The 16153-nt window shown below is 35.3% G+C and overlaps 1 protein-coding gene across 2 annotated transcripts in view; it reads left to right on the top strand.

The window, feature by feature from the left end:
• Slc12a2 (solute carrier family 12 member 2) overlaps positions 1-8704 on the top strand; it is an 86930-nt gene extending 78226 nt beyond the window's left edge. For both annotated transcript variants that reach the window (XM_078048020.1, XM_021725649.2), the window contains 5 exons: positions 404-515; positions 2393-2479; positions 3563-3698; positions 4148-4215; positions 5851-8704. In XM_078048020.1, coding sequence (XP_077904146.1) covers positions 404-515; positions 2393-2479; positions 3563-3698; positions 4148-4215; positions 5851-5986 — 539 coding nt within the window. In that variant the 3' untranslated portion in view covers positions 5987-8704. The remainder of the gene's footprint in view (positions 1-403; positions 516-2392; positions 2480-3562; positions 3699-4147; positions 4216-5850) is intronic.
• Positions 8705-16153: the final 7449 nt, after the last annotated feature.

Raw genomic sequence — 16153 nt, 5'->3', positions numbered from 1 at the left:
ATGTTTTTTTGTATTTATTTGTGTATGTATAAGTAGAGATTGAAAACCCACTCCAATCCAGCATATCCTTTATTTCTCATTTCTGTATGAAACCTGAGTCCTATTAGGGTTAATGAATATATTCATTCCTCAGTCCTGCTGAATGTGACCACTTTTCTGACTGCCAAGCTACTGTCCCATTGGATTGCCTTACTCAAAGAGCTATGAGTGCTGGGCCTCCTTTCTTGCTGAGACCTCCCTAATGGCTTTTTGATTGAATTATCAAAGAAGGACAGAGGAAGTATTTTTGAGTGGTAGTAAATACAACTCAAAAGAGAATAAAAATCCCTTTAGAAAATAAGTTGTATTAACAAGTTTTTGAGAAATTAGCATTTAGTAAGTGATGTTATTTTTTATAATTCAGGTTTGACCTTATTGATACCTTATCTTCTGACAACCAAGAAAAAGTGGAAAGACTGTAAGATCAGAGTATTCATTGGTGGAAAAATAAACAGAATAGACCATGACCGGAGAGCGTAAGTTTATTTTAAATTAAAAGAAATTATTCTAACAGTACCTCATTACCACAATTGATAAGGATAGAGTTGATAGGATAAAAAATTAGACATTCCAGAACATATCCATAATATTGCTGTTATACTGAAGCTAAAAATCTAGTAGTTTTCGCAGACACAACATCTTTGTTTTTTTGTATGTGGTGCTGAAGATCGAACCCCGGCCGGGCCGCACGCATGCCAGGCGAGCGCGCTACCCCTTGAGCCACATCCCCAGTCCCTAAAAATCTAGTATTTAAAATTTCATTCTCTTTAATTTGACCTTCATATTTAAGTTATAAACGCTTAATTTTACTTAGATGTGGTATTTTTTAACAAATTGGCATTTTAGAAGGTCTTTATTAAATAGTTGCAACATTAAGGTGTTAAATAGCTTATTTTTTTCTTTTAATCAGGGTTACAAGTACACAAAATTTACTTATTCCTATATGGGATATATTTTGTAGACTTCTAGACAATAAATGCAGATTGCCAGTATCACTCATTTGCTTCTGTCTGCACTGCCATAGTTCTGGTTCTGGTTTCACTGCTTCTCTCCTGCACTCTAGTACCTTTGTGTTAACCTTTCTCCTATATTTTGCACACATAGCATCCAGGTTTATGTAGAAAGCAAAATTTTGACCATCTGATTCCTCTACCCAATATATTTTAACAATTTTTCCATAAACTAACATAGTATATATTATTATCTTAACATGGTATTCAAGGCCCTTGAGATCAGCCCATTGTTTCTTTTTTGTCCTTACCTCCCATTCCTCCATATAGGCCCTGTACTTTGATGTACACTTGCACATTTGCCAGACATATTTGTGATTTCAAGCTTTTACTGCTTTGCTTACTGTCACTTCTCTACTATAAATAGCTCTTCACTTGTTTCCACTACCCTTCTCTGTTTACTACTCCATTCTTCAAAACCCAGTTCAGTTCTTCAGAATGTAGGAACTTATTATGCTTTCTTCCTGAATCACTGTACACTTGATACTGCTTATCACTTTCCAGCTTGTATTTATTTTCTTAAATTTGAGTTTTGTGGATCCTATAATATTTAGCACATAGTATAATAGTAGGCACTTAGGAAATACCAAAATCCAGTGAGGTATTTCTTTATTTCGAACAGTGAATTATGCAAGAAATGCTGTTAATGAATTTATTACTTAAACCTGTAGCTCATCAGTTTTCTAATATCTCAACCTAATTTTTAAAACTGTTATTTTATTAGACATAAGATCTTGTTAAACTGTTCACTACTTTTTACTTAAATCTATATACTCTGATATAATTAAACTAAAATTAACCATTTAAAAAATAGTTGCCATTCAGATTTCATTATTAATGTTTTTCTCTGTCCACCTAATATTTAGGTCCTAAAAAGAGAATAAGAGAAAGTTTTTTTTAAAAATAACAACAGTAGGCTCTACTCAGGTAATTTAGATATCTTTTTTGGGGGGTGAATAATATGAATTAATTCAGATTTGGGGAGCGATACTAGAGAGTGAACCCAAGAGTGCTTAACCACTGAGCCACATCCCTGCTATTTTTATTTTTTGAGACAAGATCTTGCTTAGTTGCTGAGGCTGCTCTCAAACTAGCGATCATCCTGCCTCAGCCTTCCAAGCCATTGGGATTATTAGGTGTGTGCTATTGCACCCAGCTAGATGAGTTTTTGTTGTTGTGTTGTTGTCGTTGTTGTTTTTTTTTTTTTTTTTTTTTTTTTTTAAAAAAAAACCACCGGAAAAACTTCTATAAGTCATACTGTTCAAATATAAATTCAGCCCTATGTAGACTAAAAGTACATATACATCCTTAACATATCTGAATGCTATTCATTTTTGTTCTAGGATGGCTACTTTGCTCAGCAAGTTCCGAATAGACTTCTCCGATATCATGGTCCTAGGTGATATCAATACCAAACCAAAGAAAGAAAAGTAAGTTTATTGGATAAATTAATCTGTACAAACACCCAATCTTTTTATGTATCAACTACACAAATAATTCAACTTGAATTATTTGTGTAGTTGATACATTTGAGTATTTTTCCCTGCTGTTAGTTATATGTAAAGCAAACTGGTAGTTGGCTTGCCAAGAGTAGATGTTGAAGTAACATCTTAAAATTTTCAGTTTTCAGAGAGGATTTCAATTACTGCTTTACATGCTTTCTGAAAATTGTTAGTGCCGTAGAAATTCCAGGTGGTTCTTTAAATTTCCATTTTTCCTGCCCACATTTAACAATTTTGTGCCCACTCTTCATACCTATTAGTTTTCACTGTTTAATATTTTTGCTAAATACGAGAATCTAACGATTTGCTTATAATAGTTGATTCAAAATTCTAGCACAGAAAATTTCTATTCTTGGGATATTCTGCCTAGAAATGATATATAGAGAGGTTGTTATAAGGATTGTGTTTATTTCACCAGATTATTCTTAGATAAATGTTGAATAAATGATGAAGCTGGTATAAAGATTTCATTTTAAATAGATTTTAATCAGGGAGAGATTGCTTCCTCTTACAGAATAATATACACCAGATTTGATACTGAAAAGTATTTTTTATATTCATGAGTTATTAAAATGTCATTCATAGTCTTTCACTGTCTTTTGCCCTACTAAGTATCATTGGATCTAGAAATTCTTAAATTTTTACTATCTACCCTTTCCTCCCTTCAGAATGTTCTACTATATTTTCTAACACTACTTGTATTCATTGGTACTTGGGAAAGCCTTGGTGTTTTGAGCAGAGTAGTAAAACAATTTGTCTTCTAAGTCAAAACAATCATTTCAGCTACTGTGGTAGAATTTTAGGTTGCAGCACGGGCACAGAGACAAAAGATTAGCTTTAGCTGCAGTTTTATTATTGTCAGTGTAGTTTTAGAGACAAAAACTATTTTCTAAATAAATTATCTATCAATATAGTTGGTATGGAGGGAAGCATAAAAATAAACACCAACTTCACAAGTTATAATTTACTGTTTAAGATTTTTCTGGTAATTTAAAATTCTTTTCTCTTAAGCATTGTAGCTTTTGATGAAATGATTGAGCCATACAGACTTCATGAAGATGATAAAGAACAAGATATTGCAGATAAAATGAAAGAAGATGAACCATGGCGAATAACAGACAATGAGCTTGAGCTTTATAAGACCAAGGTATTCTTTCTCTTCTGTTTTCCTTCATTAATTTTGCATGTGAATTAAAAAAAATGCTTAAAACATAAAGGCCTACATTTTTTTTTTTTTTTTTAGAGAGAGTGAGAGGAGAGAGAGAGAGAGAGAATTTTTAATATTTATTTTTTAGTTCTCGGCAGACACAACATCTTGGTTGGTATGTGGTGCTGAGGATCGAACCCAGATCGCACGCATACCAGGCGAGCGCGCTACCGCTTGAGCCACATCCCCAGCCCAAGGCCTACATTTTGATATGAGATAAACCAGTTGTGTAAATTAAATCTAAGTGGATTTATGTGTGAATAGTGGGAGGCATCAATTTTGTTTCTAAACAGGGAAAAGATATTTTTATCACTCCATGGTTCACTTTGGTTTGTTTTTGTTTTCTTATTACTTTATAAACTATGCTAGATTGTCCTGTTTTATTTCAGACATACCGGCAGATCAGGTTAAATGAACTATTAAAGGAACATTCAAGCACAGCTAACATTATTGTCATGTAAGTAATATTTGTATTAAGATTTCCTTAGCTGTTCATTTTATGATAATGTATTTGATTAATTTCTATTAAAAGCACTTTTAGTGCTCTGTCAAGACATACTAGTTATACAAAGGAAAAACAAACTTTTAAATATACTTTGTTTTAATTGAGAAATCATTTAAGTTCGGAGAAAAGACAAAAACCTTATTTAAGTTTATGTAAATCTTAAGTAATTCTTTATCATAATAAGCTAGTCTGGATTTTTTTGGGGGGGGCAGGGGATATCAGGAATTGAACTCGGGGGCACTCAACCACTGAGCCATATCCCCACCTTTATTTTTATATTTTATATAGAGACAGGGTCTCACTGAGTTACTTAGCTCCTCACCATTGCTGAGGCTGGCTTTAAATTTATGATCCCCCCTGTGTCAGCCTCTGAGTCACTGGGATTACACCTGTGTGCTACCATGAAGAACTGGAATTTTTTCTTTCAAAATTCTTTAGTTTTGAAAACATTATAGCCTAGCCATTACACATGTTGGGATAGAATGGCCCCACACTAAAATTTGAACCTAGACAGCTTTCTTGTGAAAATAACTTCATACTGTTTTAAGGATTAAATTGGAATAGTGGTTCCTGTCCAAACCCACAAATCTCACACACAAACTTTACATATGGACACATTGTTTTGCATTGAATAGAGCTGCTAATGCTTACTTTGATATCTCTGCTGCAATAGGTTAGTGAGATATCACAATGAACCCGAATTGTCTCAGTCTTGGAACCTGGGAGGGTAGACATAAGGAAAAATCATGCCAAATGAAATGAAGTAGTACCAAAGGAATGTTAGTCTGATTAATAAGTAACACTTATTATTCCATTAAGTTTGGGTTTTGATGATGATGATCAAATACTATATTGGAGGATGCTAAAACAGAAATTTAGAGAAAAACTTACAAGTCAACTGGTCATTACTATATAGTCTATAAATAGAAATTAAAACTCGTGTTAAAAATATGTAGCATTAATGATGTTTAAATTTTATCTATAAGTAACTTCCATTTTCTAAATTCTGATAGAAACATCTATTTCTCCTAAAATAATGTTATCCTTATTTTTAAAAAAGGGGTAAATTTGAGATTCAGAGACAGTTTATATGTAGTAGTAGTAGTAGTAGTAGTAGTTGTTTCTGCAAATCATTATTCCCTATCCTTATGAATAGATATTTTAAAATCTTTTGTTGAAACCTGAAAACATGAGAATAGTGACATGAAAACATTGTAGTTGATATTCCCTGTACAGAATTTCCCTGTACTCAGAATTATTCTATAATTGTAGTAATTTCTAGTTACTATTTTTGTTGTTGTTGTTTTTGGTACTGGGAATTGAATCCAGGGGGACTTAACCCCTAAGCCACACCTCTCAGCCCTTTTTAGTTTTTATTTTGAGACAGGTTCTCCCTAAGTCGCTTAATTGCTAAGACTGGCCTCAAACTTGCCATTTTTTTGCCTATTCTTCATAGTCACTGAGATTACAGGTGTGCACCATCACACCCAGCTCTAGTTACTGTAGTATTGTTAATTTATAATATTTGTTACATTTTCTCCTCAATTTAAAAGCATCACTCAACATCCTCTTTCTTTTTGATCCCAGGAGTCTCCCAGTTGCTCGTAAAGGTGCTGTGTCTAGTGCCCTCTACATGGCATGGTTAGAAGCTCTGTCGAAGGACCTCCCACCAATCCTCCTAGTTCGTGGGAATCATCAGAGTGTCCTTACCTTCTATTCTTAAGTGTTCTACACAATGGACTGCTCCTAGAATGGTACTTCAGTGCCTAGTGAAGTGACTGAAATCTTCAATGACACATTAACATCACAATGGCAAACTGTGACTTTTCTTTCACTATTTCATTAATTTGAAAGCACACAGGAAAGTTGCTCCAGTGATAAGTGTATGGAGACTTCAGTTGTAGTCAATTCTGTATCTCAATCTTAATGATTATTCTTGTTGGACTGAAGTTAATATGAAAGTAAAGTTTTCCCTTGCTACTTGAATAGCAATAAAAGTGTGTTATTTTTTGATTGATGAAAGGAGTTACAAAAAGCCTTTAGCCTTGAGGTGCCTTCTGAAATTAACCAAATTTCATCCATATATATCCTCTTTTATAAATTTATAGAATGTCAAACTTTGCCTTTGGATATTATTTTATTTCTAGTCTCACCGTAAAACAAAATGGACACTGCTTTTCATCTTCCATTGACCAATTAATGTTGAGTACTGTATGTTTTCTATTACTTTTGTAAAAGTATCTGTTAGATATTAAATGTGAGAATTAGGGCAGGCTAATGAAAAATGGGAAAAAAGTGGGGTCAATAACCAAAAAGTAAACCTCAATGTTAGATTTATGAGAATATATATAAATGTAGAGCTAGGGAAAAAGGCTCAAAATGCCTTCTTTAATTCCCAATTGACTGTTTGTGTTTTTTTAACCTTAAAAGGTTGAAGATTTACCCAGTACTTCTATATACCATGATGAAAATTCACATGTTATTCTTTAAATAAAAATCCTCAAGATCATTTGTATTTAAGAGAGATCTGTCCTAATTTAAAATTTCTCTCAAATCTGAGGGACTTTTAAGAAATGCTTACAGATTTTTCTGGAGGAAATTTAGTCAAAACAATGTCATTTAATAGAATATTTCAATAAACACTATGGAATTTTACTATACTGTATCATCCTTTATAAATCCATTAAAATAATGTTTCACCAAATGGTTAAATGGACCACTGGTTTATTAGTGAAATGTTTTTAGGCTTAATTCATTTGATTGTCAAGTACACTTAGTCTTAATACACTCAGGTTTGAACAGATTATTCTGAACATTAAAATTTAATCCATTCTTAATACTTTAAAACTTTTGTGTTAAGAAAAACTGCCAGTTTGTGCGTTTGAAATGTCTCTTGACATCATAGTCTACTAGTACAAGTTGACAGTGCGTATGTACTGTTACTAAAAGCTTTATAAATAGTTATTAATGTGAAGGTTTTTTATTTTTGTTTTTGTTTTTTTATTCAAGGAAGGATTTCCTAAAAACATTTCAAGGGATTTATGTCTACATATCTGTATGTGTGTATGTATATGCATATGCATACACAGATACATATGTGTATATGTAATGAAATTTGTATTGCTGGTGTTTTGCATTTTAAAGTGATCAAGATTCATTGTATTAAACTTTTTTGGTTTTAGTAAACATGTTCAAAATCAAATTGACAGATTACAGGTTTCATAGAGAACAAAGCTGATCATTTGAAGGGCATAGTGTAACTTCACACAACTATCATCCAGTTAGAAAATAGTGAACATTTCATCTAAAGTACTTTTCAGTGGGTTCATTGTTGAGTTTCAGTGGTGGGGAATTTATGCAGGTTCTTGTGAATCTTGTTAGAAATCTATAAAATTATTTTCAGTGCTGCAGTATTTTTGCTGCATCAGTATGAACTGAATTAATAAAAATTGGAACTCTGATAATTTAAACTCAGAATATTAAGAAAAGGAAGTAATCAATTTTCTAAAAATTATTTCCTACATTATAACTCCCAGCATTGTTTAATTTATTGTAGGTTTTGCAGTGTTGGGGGGAAACAGTAGAAATGTCACATTGTTCAGTAAATAATATCATGTGTGAACTTTTTAAATGGATAATAGGGCATGGCCTGAGTGCTGCTAATTTGAAATATGCACAGGTACACTTATTTTGTTTTGTTTTGTTTTGTTTTTCCCATTCAGGAAAACAACATTGTGCTCTGTACTACAGGAACCAAATGTCATACATCATACATGTGTGTATAAAGTACATAAAATATATCTAAATATGCATAATGTGGGGAGGGTAATATTGTCTGTGAAATAATGTAAGAAGCTTTTCACTTAAAAAAAAAATCATTGCTTTCACTTAACACTAGACACCAGGTCAAAAACTTTCAAAAATTATTGTAGTGCTCAAAAATTTTTTTAGCAATTCTTGAGATGCTCACTAGTGTTGACACTGTTTTACTTTATTTATGCTGATTTTGATTATTTGAATGCCAAAATTTTTTTTTAGTCTAATCATTGGTGATAATTACACAGGGGCATTGGAATTAATTATTCCCATAGGTAAGAATGCAATGGGTTTAGAGAGAATGTTGGTGTTAAGCTGATTTATTAACAGTTAATTAAAATCAAATATTTATTTGTTACATTGTTTCCTTTGTATTTTAGATTTCCTTTTACAACCTTTTTATATTGCTTTCTGACATTACATGTTTTTTAAGACTATGGAAATAAATAATTTAAAGATTTGAGCTCTGGTGGATGATTATCTACTAAGTTTAAAAATGTAATATTTTGATAACACTGTACTATAACTGTCACACAAATGCTTTTCTAATGTTTTAACCTTGAGTATTGCAGTGCTGCTTTGTAAAGAGGTTACTGCAATAAAGGAAGTGGATTTATTAAAACTATTTAAAGTCTACTCTTGTATTTTTACCAGTTTTATAAATCTATGCCAGCTTTGATTTCATCTTATTTCATTAATATCTGAATTTTTAAAATGATTTTTACCTTATTATTCATGCCTTAGAAAAGTTTTTTGTGTTCATTCTCTCTCCTTATGCCTGTGGAATAATCAGTATTGATACTGTGACTGAACTGTTTTCAGTACAGTAATATTATGATGTTTTTAAAAAATGACTTAGCTTTTCTAATTCTGCTTTGGGGCCAAATCCCTCATTTATGAATGAGGAACGAAAAGATTAAAAGGGATTCAGAGCCCTTGAATTTAATCTCATTCTTTTTTTCCTAAGATTTCTTTGCTAAGCTGATTTTCCCTTTTTCATTTGAACCCTTCAATAATTATGTTACATATGCAGAATAGTTATTCATCTTTAACTCTGGAGAAAGCAGGTTGGAGAAATTTAGGAAGTATCCCTAGGCCATGGTAAATCAGCAAAGGATATTTGCCTAGAACCCAGACTCTAATTTCCAGGGCTTTTCCAGTATGCTTTCACTGCTGCCTGATCTATGTTAGATGATTGGGTAATCTATCCCAATCTGCCCAGCAATTCGGTGCTAAAGTAGTGCAAATAACAGCACATATAGATGGGTTACAGACTGCCCTAAGAGATGTGAAACCAAATGTAAAGTCCACTGTATGATCTTTGTTCTTAATAAATAAGCTTCTATTCAGGCCAGTTTACTCCCTTTTATGGGAACCCGAAAGAATTCAAAGGCAACTGTGAATTTTACATTTACTAATTTCAGATCATCCAACAATTTTCAAAACAGGAATACATCTTGGAGCCAACAGGCTTTTGTTATTCATTCACTATGAAGAAAAAATTATTTTCCCCCCTGTTTTTGTACTAACAGTATATTTGTAGAGTCAAAAGAAATAGATAGTAATATTTAGCTCTTTGGGTAAAGATAGTACAAGTCCTGGGATACACTCAGTAGGAAGTTTGATTTAGTTTAGTTCAGATTGTAAATATATAAAACATGTTGATGTGTTAACCAGTTTAATATTGGGGTCGAGGGAGAGTACTCAAATATCTAGCTGATTGCCTTCTATAGATTTGGTAGCAGTGGTCACAGACCCATTTCAAATGTGTGGTAGTCTATTAAATGCTAGCTTTAGAACTTCAGCCTATTCCCCACTCCTTATGTCTAACTTGATTTTTATGTTAGACAAAGGATTAGAAACTTGTAGGAAAAATGTGAGTGCCTCTGAATGTGTGGCCTTACCTCTAGCGTGGTAAGGGGATCAGAGAGACTCATTAATACACCCACATGCGTTCCTTACAGATCAATAACCCATTCATTCCTTCAAAATAATCATTTTTAATATTTATTTTTTAGTTATAGGTGGACACAATATATTTATTTTTTTTAATTTATGTGGTGCTGATGATCAAACCCAGTGCTTCGTGCATCCTAGGCAAGCTCTCTACCTCTGAGCCACAACCCCAGCCCCCAAAAAGTATTGTGTCAGCATATAGTTTTTTACACAATTGATATGAGTACAATTGCCAATATATTCTAACCAGAGCCAAAGTGAAAATAAACTTACATTTTTAAATCCAGAAATAGAGTCAGTGACCCATGGATACTGGATATAAAAACTTAACTCAGTACTTATCAGAATTTTATAGAATACTGCTGAAATGATGGAGAATTGAGATTTTTGTCCTAGAAGAGTTAAAGAAAAGCAATTTATAAAGTAACTTTATATTCAGATCTTTAATATCAAATAATACCTTAAAAAGATAGTCTTAAATTACAAGGCAATATTCATATTTACATAGGTACATATAATAGCATGTAACTACTGTAAGTTTTAACTACCTGTGTTCTTAAATTTTAAAATTAAGCTCCAATTAAACCATGTGAAATTTACATCAACACTTCTAAACTTACAGGTGTATGAAAAGTAAAGGATTTTTAAAAGAGGTACTAACAGGAGGAGAGAACATGGCTGCCAGCGAAGAGGCAGCACATACAATGCCTCCGTGGTAAGGGGATCAGAGAGACTCATTAATACACCCACATGTGTCCTGCTGGGAAACTTCAAGCAAATTTCCTCTGAAAGGAGACCTTCCTGGAACTAGTAAGTTTAATAGGAGGTGTCAGATTGTCACAAAATACTGAATCTCGGCAACCCAGAGCAGGGGCACAGTCCCGCCAGGGGCCGCCGAATGGCCGCTGCCTACACATTGCAGTGAGCGTAGGAGCGGACACTAACCGCCTGGACCCCCGCGGGCGGGCTCTGTGAACCCAAGCCGACCGCTGCCCACACGCTGCAGCATTCGTGGGAACGGTCGTTGCCTGCCTGGGTCCCCGCGAGCTGGCTCTGTGAATCCCAGCCGGCGCAGGGCACACGCTGCATTGTTCTTGGGAACCATTGCTGCCCGCCTGGATCCCCCCGGGCGGGCCCTGTGAACCCAAGCCGACCGCCGCCCACAAGCGGCAGCGAGTTTAGGAGCAGGAGCGACCTGCCCCGGGTCCCCGCGAGCTGGCTCTGTGAATCCCAGCCGGCGCAGGGCACACGCTGCATTGTTCTTGGGAACCATTGCTGCCCGCCTGGATCCCCGCGGGCGGGCCCTGTAAACCCAAGCCGACCGCCGCCCACACGCTGCAGCGAGTTTAGGAGTAGGAGCGGCCTGCCTGGGTCCCCGCAGCCTGGCTTTGTGAACCGTCCACACGTAACATCAAACTTGGAAGCAGTTGCTGGCTGTCTGCCTGTCCCCCCCCCCTCCCCCGGGCTGGCTTGGTGAACCTCAACCAGCCGCTGCTCACACGGCGCAGTGAACTTGGGAGCCGGCGCTGTCTGCTTGGCTGCTTGGGCCCCCGCAGACCAGCTCTGTGAACCGCCGCTGGCTACCGCCAAGCAACCGCTGCCTACACCCTTGCAGTGAGTGGGGGAGCAGGCGCTGCCTGCCCTGCCCCGAGGGCCCGACTCTGTGAACCTCCTCTGGTGGTTTGGAGCTGCAGACGACCACCCTCCACCTGCCAACCCAGTGCTGCAAACGACCCCTGACCAGCTCTGCAAAAGGCCCCGCCCACACAGCGAACAGCAGGAAGGGAGACCCGCCCAATCCTGGAGGAAGTACCGCTGCACAGTGATTGACTCCCGCCTACTGAGAGGAGAAACTTGGCCCGGTGGGCACAGCTCCACCCACTGGAAGAGCAGTTAATCGAACTCTAGGACTGCATTTATAAATTTTTTTTTTTTTTTGCTGTCTTTTTAAATGTTTTTTAATCCATCTTATTTTATTTTATTCTATTTTTTAAATCTCATTTTCCATTTCTACTATTATTATTTTTCTTTAAATCCCTTTTAATCTTCTATTTTTTTCTATCCTTCTTTTCTCCTGTCTTTACATCTCTTTTTAATTTTCTTATTCCCCCTTCCTTGAATTCTACCTGCTTACTCTTATTCTCTTTAGTGACTTCTACCCATCCCTTCTAATACCTTTCCTCCCAAGCTTCAAATATATTTATAGGAGTAAACAGTAACTCAGCAGTCAAACAGAACAAGAAACAATATGAACAGCATGAAAAAGCAAGGAAGAAAAGGAGTGCAAACAATGCAGGGCAGCCTAAATATTCAGGAGGATATAGAACCACCAGAAAAATGGTCATATAAAGAACTCATGGAACACCTGAGACAGATGGAACGGAACCTTAAAGAGGATACAAGACAGCAAATTCAAGCAGCGAAAGAACACATTGAGAATGTATTACACAAACAGATAAAGGAAGAAGTTAAGCATCTTTATCAGGAGATAGAGACTATAAAAAAGAATCAAACCAAAATCTTAGAAATGAAGGAAACTATAAACCAAATTAAAAACTCAAATGAGAGTATCATTAATAGAGTGGAGCAAGTAGAAGCTAGAACATCAGATAATGAAGACAAAATATATCATCTGGAAAAGAGGCTAGCCATCTCAGATAGGCTGGTTAAAAATCATGAGAGAAGCATACAAGAGATATGTGATAATATAAAAAAACCAAATTTAAGAGTCATTGGGATAGAGGAAGGGATAGAGATTCAAACAAGGGGAATGAGTAATCTACTAGATGAAATAATCACAGAAAACTTTCCAGAATTAAAAAAGGAAACAGATATTCAAATTGTAGATGCATACAGGACACCGAACATACAAAATCACAGTAGACCAACGCCAAGACACATTGTTATGAAGATATCCAATATACAGAACAAAGAGAAAATATTAAAAGCTACAAGAGAAAAGAGAAAGATTACATTCAGGGGTAAAACAATAAGGTTAACAACGGACTTCTCAACTCAGACGCTGAAAGCGAGAAGATCCTGGAATAACGTATTTCAAACACTGAAAGACAATGGATGCCAACCAAGAATTCTGTACCCAGCAAAATTAAGCTTCAGATACGACAATGAAATAAAAATCTTTCACGATAAACAAAAACTAAAAGAATTTGCAGCCAGAAAACCAGCGTTGCAAAGCATCTTGAGCAAAACACTTCACGAGGAAGAAACGGAAAACAATAACCAAAGCCAACAGTGGGAAGTACCTCAGTAAAGACAGACGGAGGGGGGAAAACTAATCATGGTGAAACAAACGCAATTAAAAAAATAAAAATAAAAAAATGAGATAAATAATCAAATATGGCTGTAAGTACAAACCATATATCAATAGTAACTCTAAACATTAATGGTTTAAACACTCCAATAAAGCGACATAGGCTGGTAACATGGATCAAAAAAACAAATCCAACAATATGCTGTCTCCAGGAGACTCACCTGACTGGAAAAGACATACACAGGCTGAAGGTGAAAGGTGGGAAAAAATATACCACGCACACGCTCCTCGCAAGCAAGCAGGGGTGGCCATCCTCATATCGAATAAAATCGACTTCAAGACTAAGTTAATCCAAAGGGATAAGGAAGGACATTATATACTGTTAAAAGGAACCATTAAACAACAAGACATAACAATTATCAATATTTATGCACCAAATAATGGCGCTTCGAAGTTTATAAAACAAATTCTCCTCAAGTTCAAGAATCAAATAGACCACAACACAATAATTATGGGTGACTTCAACACACCTCTCTCACCATTGGACAGATCCTCCAAGCAAAAGTTGAATAAAGAAACTATAGACCTCAATAACACAATCAATAACCTAGACTTAACTGACATATATAGAATATACCAACCATCATCGAATGGATATACTTTTTTCTCAGCAGCACATGGATCCTTCTCAAAAATAGACCATATATTATGCCATAGGGCAACCCTCAATAAATATAAAGGGGTAGAGATTATACCATGCATTTTATCCGATCATAATGGATTGAAACTGGAAATTAATGATAAAAGAAGGAAGGGAAAATCCAATATCACATGGAAAATGAACAATATGTTACTGAATGATCAAAGGGTTACAGAAGACATAAAGGAGGAAATCAAAAAATTCTTAGAGATAAATGAAAATGCAGACACAACCTATCGGAATCTATGGGACACAATGAAAGCAGTTTTAAGAGGGAAATTCATCGCCTGGAGGTCATACCTCAAAAAAAGGAAAAACCAACAAATAAATGAGCTCACACTTCATCTCAAAGCCCTAGAAAAGGAAGAGCAAAACAATAGCAAATGCAGCAGAAAGCAAGAAATAATTAAAATCAGAGCGGAAATCAATGAAATTGAAACAAAAGAAACTATCGAAAAAATTAACAAAGCTAAAAGTTGGTTCTTTGAAAAAATAAACAAGATTGACAAACCTTTAGCCATGCTAACGAAGAGAAGAAGAGAGAGAACTCAAATTACTAACATAAGGGATGAAAAAGGCAATATCACAACAGACGCCACAGAAATACAGAAGACAATTAGAAACTATTTTGAAAACCTATATTCCAATAAAATAGAAGATAGTGAAGACATCAATAAATTTCTTAAGACATATGATTTGCCCAGACTGAGTCAGGAGGACACACACGATTTGAACAGACCATTATCAATGGATGAAATTGAAGAAGTAATCAAAAGACTACCAACCAAGAAAAGCCCAGGACCGGATGGGTATACAGCGGAGTTTTACAAAACCTTTAAAGAAGAATTAATACCAATACTTTTCAAGTTATTCCAGGAAATAGAAAAAGAGGGAGTCCTTCCAAATTAATTCTATGAGGCCAACATCACATTGATTCCGAAACCAGACAAAGACACATCAAAGAAAGAAAACTACAGACCAATATCTCTGATGAACCTAGATGCAAAAATCCTCAATAAAATTCTGGCGAATCGGATACAAAGACACATCAAAAAAATTGTGCACCATGATCAAGTAGGATTCATCCCTGGGATGCAGGGATGGTTCAATATACGGAAATCAATAAATGTAATTCACCATATCAATAGACTTAAAGATAAGAACCATATGATCATCTCGATAGACGCAGAAAAAGCATTCGACAAAGTACAGCATCCTTTTAAGTTCAAAACATTAGAAAAACTAGGGATAACAGGAACTTACCTTGATATTGTAAAAGCTATTTACGCTAAGCCCCAGGCTAGCATCATTCTGAATGGAGAAAAATTGAAGGCATTCCCCTTAAAATCAGGAACAAGACAGGGATGCCCTCTATCACCACTTTTATTCAATATAGTTCTCGAAACACTGGCCAGAGCAATTAGACAAATGAAAGAAATTAAAGGCATAAAAATTGGAAAGGAAGAACTTAAATTATCACTATTTGCAGATGACATGATTCTATACCTAGAAGACCCAAAATGGTCTACAAAAAAACTACTAGAACTAATAAAGGAATTCAGCAAAGTGGCAGGATATAAAATCAACACGCACAAATCAAAGGCATTTCTGTATATCAGCAACAAAACCTCTGAAATGGAAATAAGGAAAACCACTCCATTCACAATATCCTCAAAAAAAATAAAATACTTGGGAATCAACCTAACAAAAGAGGTGAAAGATTTATACAATGAAAACTACAGATCCCTAAAAAGAGAAGTAGAAGAAGATCTTAGAAGATGGAAAGATATACCCTGTTCATGGATAGGCAGAACTAACATCATCAAAATGGCGTTATTACCAAAAGTCCTCTATAAGTTTAATGCAATGCCAATCAAAATTCCAATGGCATTGCTTGTAGAAATAGATAAAGCAATCATGAAATTCATATGGAAAAATAAAAGACCCAGAATAGCAAAAGCAATTCTAAGCAGGAAGTGTGAATCAGGTGGTATAGCAATACCAGATTTCAAACTATACTACAGAGCAATAGTAACAAAAACAGCATGGTACTGGTACCAAAACAGGCGGGTAGACCAATGGTACAGAATAGAGGATACAGAGACTAATCCACAAAGTTACAACTATCTTATATTCGATAAAGGGGC

Source organism: Ictidomys tridecemlineatus, chromosome 1 (genome assembly GCF_052094955.1).
Source record: "Ictidomys tridecemlineatus isolate mIctTri1 chromosome 1, mIctTri1.hap1, whole genome shotgun sequence".
NCBI classification, from domain to species: Eukaryota; Metazoa; Chordata; class Mammalia; order Rodentia; family Sciuridae; genus Ictidomys; species Ictidomys tridecemlineatus.
Note: the sequence above shows the minus strand (reverse complement) of the source record. Positions and strands in the feature narration are given on the sequence as shown.